The sequence below is a fragment of the Pimephales promelas genome, chromosome 12 (assembly GCF_988280905.1).
Source record: "Pimephales promelas chromosome 12, fPimPro1.hap1.1, whole genome shotgun sequence".
Lineage (NCBI taxonomy): Eukaryota > Metazoa > Chordata > Actinopteri > Cypriniformes > Leuciscidae > Pimephales > Pimephales promelas.
Genome location: NC_142780.1, coordinates 36717701 through 36726555, shown reverse-complemented (window position 1 = coordinate 36726555; position 8855 = coordinate 36717701). Strand labels below are relative to the sequence as shown.

The window sequence follows — 8855 nt, the reverse complement described above, 5'->3', positions numbered from 1 at the left end:
TCTCGTTTTCTGTCACCAGCAGGTGGAACTAAAATCACGGGGAAATAATTATAGGCTTGTTTTTAAATGATTGCATTACAGTTTTGATTGTAACAATAATCGTTTTACAAAACATGATTTCATCCATAATATGAGTGTGTGACGGTTATTATTGCGGTTTATATGAAACTTTTTAACTATTCACCTTTCTGTCAAGAAACTTCCACTTTAGATTAATATTTAACAAAAACAAAAGTAATGGGGAAACCCCGACTAGCCTACATACTAAACTACAGACAGAAGAATAGGCTGTATATCGAGTAATGGTATTCTACGGTATTTTACTTCTAAAACCAAACCCACATGTTAATGATTTGATTTAGATTCCAACAAAGGCCAGTTTTCAATCAATTTTCCTTTTTTGTGAAAGACATTTTCAGCACAAATACAGCTGTCCTCAGATTTCGTGTCATTACCATCATAAGGCAAAATTAAATCATTAAAAAAAATCATTAAAAAATACATATTTTTTATTTTTAAACTTTGCAGAAATATCTATAAAATGTATTTTTATAACAGAGAAAAAACCGCACAAATGTAATTTATTTAGTTTTAAAAGAGCATGTTTAAAGAATCAAAATGTATATTCCTGCGCCAGAACTCCATAGACATATACACATTATATGTCTACATATACAGTGTATATGTCTATGCCAGAACTCGAGCAGCACTCATGAATATTAATTAGAACACCATGACGTCACGCCTCACTGTGGTTATTTTTTTTCTCTCTTTTTTTTTCTTTATTACTTTAACTGTACTGTTGATTATTTTTCGATACTTTTTATTATTTATTTTATTTTTTGCTACTTTGATTGTAATGCTCTTTACTTTTAATTAAAAAAAAAAAAAAAGAACACATTTAACACGAGATAAAAACACTGAACTAGTGTAGGATGAAACCAGCAGGAGGCAGCAGAGTCTATTTCAACGTAAATCTTTGTTTATTTGCTCTTCATTTGTACAACATGAGAATGAGATTTGACTCTGAGCAGAACACAGATCCCTGATTGAAGGCTTTGAGCAGGAGCCCGTCCCGTCACCCGAATCATCACACAACATACAAACAACTCAGATTCAATTACATCAATCAATAAACAACAACATCTTTGGAGAGACTTTACTTAATAACAGGGCGTTCATATTTCCAAGCACAAATATATACAATAAATTAATATTAACCATTTGCATAACCACTTTAGTGCATGGCTCAAGATTTCCTGAGAATAGTTGCAAAAAATAAAATAAAAAATAAACTAAGGCAGCTTGACCTTTTTACATAAAAAAAAAAATCAGCAAATATACTTAATATGATGCAAAGAGTTTTTTTTTTTTTTGGTTGAAGAAATTAAGGATTTACAATCATCATAAGTGGAACAAGATAATAATTCACAACACAAAGATTCCGTTTTAGTGCAAATAAACCTCTTTGGGGAGTTTCCCTACTGTCAGCAGTACAGTAACAAACAGACGAAAATCCCAGAATGCATCCCGACACGCTTCCCATGAGGCTCGGCGTGCGTCTTATAGAGACTGTAAATCAATTTGATGTACAAGGTCGAAGAGCGAAAAGAAAGCGGCTAAAGCTATAGTTGATGTCATTAATGACTCATATAATGCAAATCATCTCAAAAATATCTCCGATATGTATTTGCTTTAAGAAAGGCAAGGCTCCTCCATGTTTCATTCTGTCTGTTTCTATGCTGGTCATCGGAGGCCATTGTACTTTTAATCAGACATTCAATGTGCAAAACTTGCAAAGAGAGGACGTTTGAATCTCTACAGCACCTGAGCGTTTATATGTGCGTTTGCACACGGTACATCTGACCAGGCTTCACCCGTCTCCCTGAGGCCATTACCAGGAGAAAGGCAGAACCGATCCTCAAGGAGTCGCTCAGACTGAACTCAAAAACTCAAAGGAGTCGCTAAGACTGAACTCAAAAACTCAAAGGAGTCGCTAAGACTGAACTCAAAAACTTAAAGGAGTCGCTCAGACTGAACTCAAAGGAGTCGCTCAGACTGAACTCAAAGGAGTCGCTAAGACTGAACTTAAAAACTCAAAGGAGTCGCTAAGACTGAACTCAAAGACTTGCTAAGACTGAACTCAAAGACTCAAGGACTTACTAAGACTGAACTCAAAGACTCAAGGAGTCAGTCCGACAGAATTCAAAGACCAGATACTCAAGGAGTTGCTCCGACTAAACTCATAGACTCAAAGACTCAAGGAGTCGCTCTTGAAGGAAGCAAAGAGAAGGAAGATTGGATTCTTCTAAGGAAGAGAAGATGCAGAATAACCCAAGAGCCTCAACCAGGAAAGTCACAATAAATATCAAACCGACAAATAAATAAATAGAATAGTATACAAAAGAATTTTCCACCCTGCCACGTCACCTTCTTTAAAAAAAATGAGAGGGCAGGAAAACCAGATCAGTCCTCTAAAATAAATTCAGGATGAAATCAAGCTCATCCTCCCAAACAAGCAAAAACCGCCGTAAACGAAAATCAAACAAAGGCGTCTGATTAAGTCCTGAAAGCCCTTTAAACGTGCGAGAACTGAGACCTGGTCCTTTTTAAGTCTTTCTCTCAAAGACGACAGACAGAACAAAAAAAAAAACACATTTAAAGGCTACAAATATCTGAAAAATTCATTGACATATTATTAATCTCAGCTACTAACCGTTATTCTTTGGTATGAAAGGAAATTCTATCATTTAAAGAAAAAATAAATTCCAAACTCTTTTTATTTGGAAAAGGCTAAATTTAAGAGCAGCTACAGTATATTCCCCGTCATGAGGTCCTGAGCGCCAGTAGGTGGCGATATACACGTCCCGTTCAGAGCAAGGCCACGCCCCCTCTCCGCCTCCAGCTGCTTCATTTTCATTCTTAACTCAAGTTAGTTTTTTTTTTTAATCAGGTTTGTTCAATCACTCCATGGTGATGAAATCTTGCATAGCGTGAACATTAACGAGACGAGATTTTGGATTCATACAAAAACTACGTACCGCAGAAACAAAGACCCTGCGTGATTCTTCATGAGCTCAACCAGCACCAGAAACAGAAGATGATGCGACTACACCACAGATATATGATGGAACACACACACACACACACACACGTCACTCTTCCTCTTCGCCAGCATCTTCCCGCTCCTCCTCCTCCTCCTCCTCCTCCCACGTTCTGTGTGTGACGGAGCCGCTGCCGTGCGGAGACGAGCCGCCTTCGGGTTTCTCCAGGGATTTCCCCAGTGGCCCGGCGACGGCTCGCCACAGCAGCTCCGGGAAGGGCATCCGGGCGCCGGGCATCAGTGGGACCCCCGGGACGGGCCCGCCGTGGCCCTCGAGGAGCCCTGCGACGGCCAGCTGCTGATGGAGGCCGAAGGGTTCTGTGGGAGGAGACGCTCCCGGATCCGGGCCGGGGCCGCGCCGGGGCCGGCGGGTGCGGAGCTCCAGGCAACTGTGGCCCTTCCGGTGCCGCTGAAGATGGTCCTCGCGGGCGAACGCCTTGTGGCACAGCGGGCACTCGAAGGGCCGGTCGCCGCTGTGAAGCGAGAGGTGGTTCTTCAGGTCGTAGGAGTGCAGGAACCGCGCGGGACAACTGGGGCACGGATACGGGCGCTCACCCGTGTGCTTACGCATGTGGATCTTCAGCTTGTCATTCCTAAGATGGGAAACATTCCAGAATAAAGGAGGAATTCAGAATTCACATTTCCTGGGAATTTACTCACGTCATGAAATGAGAAATGAAAACGCTCCAGGGTTTCTCCGTATAGTGTCTTCAATGGGGTCCAACGGGTCGAAGGTCAGATGTGAGTTTCAGTGCAGCTTCAAAGTCTCGACACGATCCAGCCGAGGAATAAGAGTCTGATCTACACAAACCGGCGACATTTACAACAAAACACACATTTATATACTTTATCCACTAATGGGTGAAAGGTCAAGCGTGTTCAGAAATGTAGGGAAGGGCACTGGGCCGGTTCTTCCGCCTACGTCACGCTTGACCTTTCATGTGTGGCGCGTCACAGCTCACAGCATTTGTGGTTAAAACTATATTAACGTTTATTTTTGTCATAAAATGTCGCCGGTTTGTGTAGATCAGACTCTTATTCTTCGGCGAGACTTTGAAGCTGCACTGAAACTCACATCCGACCCGTTGGACCCCATTGAAGACACTATATGGAGAAACATCCTAGAATGCTTTCCTCAAAAACCTCATTTGTGGATGTGGGGTGAATAAATTATTAACTCTGAAGTCAAACACAAAGATACTCAGAAATTGCTAGTCATCGCGCTAATCGCGCTAAAGGTGTGTGTGTGTGTGTGTGTGGTACCGTGTGAAGCGCACGCCGCAGGCCGAGCACTGGAACGGCTTCTCGCCCGTGTGTGTCCTCATGTGCCGCGGCAGCTTCCCGGCCCCGTGGATGATCTTCTGGCAGACGGGACACTGCTGTGGCGTCTGAGACTTTCTCTTACGAACGCTCCCGACCGTGGCTCCGCCCCCTCCCCCGTCCCCCTGCTGTGATTGGCTGTGATGAGGTGTGGCCCGCTCCGGCGCTCCAGGCTCCTCCTCCTCAGAGGGCGTGTCTTCGGGCCTGTAGGACTCATGCGTGCCTCCGTTCATCAGGAACCTTTGCGCTATGAAGCTAACAGGTCTAGCGGGAGACACGGCTCTGGCTACGGAGCACCGGTCCTGCTTGCGACGCGACGGCAAGCGCTCCACCTCCTTCACGGGATTCGCCAGATCATCGCCCGCCTCGCCCAGAATGTCCCGGCACGCGTCCGCCACGCACTGGATGCCCAGCAGCTGCGCCCCCTTCAGGACGTCCCGCATGCCCGAGCTGCGGATGGTTAGCGTGGCGGTGTAGGCGAACTCCAGCAGCGCGGCGAGCGCGTCGGGCGACACACAGTCCAGCTGGCACACGCTGCACCCGTCGCCCACGCCCCCCTCCTCGCCCTCCTCCGCGCCGAACAGACGGCGGAAGTACAGGCTGACGGCCGCCATGACGGAGCGGTGCGTGGGGTGACGTGTGCCGCGGGAGGTCAGCGTGAGGTCGCAGAGGAGCCCGTTCCGCCGCTGCGCGTTGAGTCGGGACAGCAGCTCATTGCTGTGCTCCGGGAAGGGGATCCCGATTAGACCGTCCTCTCCTGGAGACATCGCCACCTGCAGGCACACAGGAGACACACGTGAGCCGTGTTCATGCACTGGCCAATCTGGAGATTTGAGCTTTTCATAATCTGCTTTTTTCTGACTAGTGGAAAGAAAACATAAAGAGCACAAATTTAAATTTTTATTTTATTGCATTTTACCTATTTGTGCGTACATGCTTGTGTGTGTGTGTGTGTGTGTGCGTGCATGCAGATGTTTGTATGTGTGTGTGCGTGTGTTTGCATGCATGTGTGTGCATGAATGTGTTTGGGAATGTGTGCATGCGTGTGTGTGTGTGTGTTAAAGTGTGTGCATGCATGCATTTGCTTCTGTAGATCTTTAAAGGCGAGGAGTTTGAGTCAAAAATCTTCAGCAGTTTTACACACACCAGACTTACAGCTTTACTCGTATCTATATTCTGAATATTATTTGTTCAAATTTCATTCGCATGATTAATAAAACATTATACTTGAAAAAAATCAAGTATAATGAAATATAAAAAAATGTGAAAGTGTATTTATTTTCTGTCTGTTGAATATTTTCTGAATTTTTTGAGTTATAAATACAGAAATCCAAAATTCCCTTTAATCTGACAATATTCAATTATATATATGAAGAGTTCAGATGCAAAAGCCTCTAAACGCCATTTGAAATTTTCTTCTATAATGACCATTTTTATCAAGCTTGTATATTTAAGTTCAGTAATTTCACTTAAATGACAATTAATAGGTAATCTTCATTGCCATTCAAGTGAACTTACTGAACTTAAATATACAGGCTTGATAAAAATGATCGTTTTAGAAGAAAATTTCAAATGGCACTTAGAGGCTTTTGCATCTGAACTCTTCATATTTAATTAATGTGCCTCATTTGCATATTTAAACAAACTTGTAAAACAATATGCAATTCTTAATGTGATCAATCAAGAGGGGGAGTATTCAATTAAATCCACAATTCCACAACACACACATTTGAAAGCAGCTTTACAGAAAGTCCACATTACAGTTTACATACAGAATCGCAGCTCGCTAAAAATGTACCAATTTAAACAATGTAATAATTTAAGGCCGAAACTATGAGCTCATCGAAGTAATGAATTTGTTATCAAATGATAATTGAGCATTGGTGCATATAAACTCAGGGTTCCCGTCATCTGAAGTCTGATGATATCTCGAAGTTAACCTTAAAAACACATGGTTTCCAGGTTTCTGAGAAGCAGAACTCATAGTTCTACGGTGGTGAACGGAAACTACAACAAATACGGTTTCTTCCCATCGGCAGAGGAAAACACATCCATGAACGAGTCTCCATCAGAAGAGAAAACTGTTATTGAGAGTTTGATCACGGCGATCAGAAGACAGACGTCTAAAACGGCAGAATCCCACACACACACACACACACACACACACACACACACAGCTATCGCTCGCAGAACGCACTGGAAACGTTTCGGTCATGCGATCTTCATCACAAGATCTCAAACAGGAAGTCAAACACAGACTCGAGACACAATGCCATCAATGAAACACCGCTGCAATTAACAAAAGCCGATCAGAAGAAAGAAGCACGTCAAAGTTGCACTGTTGCACAGTTTTCTGCATTATAATGCTGAGGAAATTTAAAACTACAGAGTTATAAATGTGCATAAATGTTAATAACTGCGAAAAGGTCCTGATTTATGAATACAAGAACAATTGCTATAACAATAATTAAGTGTTGTTTAATCTGAACATACGAACATGTTATAAATGTGGAGTGTGTTGAGCAGCACCAAACAGAAGCTCGTCCACCCTCGTTTGGACACACAGAACACACCTGACCAAACAGGTATCACTGAATACTGAACATATATAATACTAGAGAGAGTGTGTGTCTAATCGACGGGTGTGTTGCTGGATGACTAGTTCACCATCCCCGATCCGGCTCAGATCAAACGTCTGCCAGAAACACTGCGCCCACACACACACACACACATTTTTACACTCTTTCTTTGGCATTCTTCTCATTTACAACACAACATACAAAGACCAAGGGACACTACATAATGTACAATAACTAGGGGTTTAACAATATATCGCAATACAAAAATGCAACAGTATGCATCGTGGACAGTCAAGTTTTAGTGTCAGTACTACAATATAATGTTGAATATAATGTTTAATAATGCAATGGGGGAATATTTGTGGGTCCTGAAAATTGTGGTAATGCCCAAATTGCTGATGTTACCAGTAAAAAGTGTCTGACATTATTTTAAATATATCTAGTGTGTGCAAGCATATTCTTCTAAAATAATCCTGCATTTTCCGCTTCAGAATCATGAATATAGTTATTCGGTTGTCTCCATTGTTCGTGGGTTAGTCCAAACCTTTTCATTTAAACACACAATGTAATATCAAAGTTAGCATTTTAATCAGCAGGACATTTTTTTGTTCCCTTTTACCAGATGTCTTGGAGTATCGCAATGATATCGTATCGTGACACGAGGGTCTCGTCACACCCATAATAATAACTTATAAAGTATTCAAATTGTTCTGCTTCTTTATATGCAAACCATATTGTCCAGCGTCCACACACACACACACACACACACACACACACACACTGATCTCCTCTCCTCTCGTCAGTGATCGCCTGTTTACATGCAATCAGGATTTTAAAGAGATAAATGTGGTCTTGTTGGAGCCCTCAGTAGTAGACCTAGTGAGAACACCCTATTGTCTTTAGGGATGCAGGACTCAAGAACATACTGGCCCAGAATTCTTTGAGCAGGTCCAGTATATCTGCGAGACTGGCGTCCTCCGTCCGCACGGCTGTCGTTGGTAATTACACCTCTTGCTTTTTACTTCATGTGATGCAGATTTTAATGAGGCCTTAAACGTCTCCTCCAAACACAACACGCTAATTTAGGACACACACCCGATCCAGCGAGCAGATCAACGGATCAGAGCGAGAGACGGAGAGAGAGAGAGCATCTGCATGCAAGAGTGTGTGTGTGTGTGTGTGTGTGTGTAGGGCTGTGTGGGTGGGGTAAACACTATAGGACACAGAAGAACAGGGAGAAACTTGACTTCTATTTTCCACTTGAGATTTACATCTGAATCTGCGAAGAAAACCCTTTCCAGCGAGAGAGAGAGAGAGAGAGAGAGAGAGAGAGAGAGAGAGAGAGAGAGAGAGAAATTATAGATTCATAGAATTTATAATCTGTTACAATGTTATTTTTTTTGCAATTAATTTAATTTGTACATTTCAATTTAAGTTGTTATAATACTTTGTTATTATTACTGTCTTCACTATTATACTATGTATTCCAAGCTTTGGCAATATTGTAATATGTACAGTCATGCCAATAAAGCAATTTGAATTGAATTGAGAGAGCACATGTAATAGTAAGAGTTATAGTTACTATAGTTACTAACAATTAGCGAATGAATCCAGACCATAATCACGGATGAGACTCGAACACCTCAGACGTCCGTCACGAGTGTGTGTTCATGGAGCGCCGCTAGCGGACTGACGCGTCGACATCTCTGTGTGATAACAGTTACTCAGTACTGTCGTGTGTGTGTGTGTGTGTGTGTGTGTGTGTGTGTGTGTGTGTGTAGACGATCATATGATGGCAAATTGAAAACATTAGAAGTGTTGCCTGATCAAGTCAAACTCAACAGAACACCAGC

General features: G+C 42.5%; 1 protein-coding gene across 4 annotated transcripts in view; it reads right to left on the bottom strand.

Moving 5' to 3' along the window:
• Positions 1-960: 960 nt before the first annotated feature.
• zbtb7b (zinc finger and BTB domain containing 7B) overlaps positions 961-8855 on the bottom strand; it is a 27605-nt gene continuing 19710 nt past the window's right edge. For all 4 annotated transcript variants that reach the window (XM_039688830.2, XM_039688832.2, XM_039688834.2 and 1 more), the window contains 2 exons: positions 4367-5196; positions 961-3696 (listed from right to left, as the gene is read on the bottom strand). In XM_039688830.2, coding sequence (XP_039544764.2) covers positions 3156-3696; positions 4367-5196 — 1371 coding nt within the window. In that variant the 3' untranslated portion in view covers positions 961-3155. The remainder of the gene's footprint in view (positions 3697-4366; positions 5197-8855) is intronic.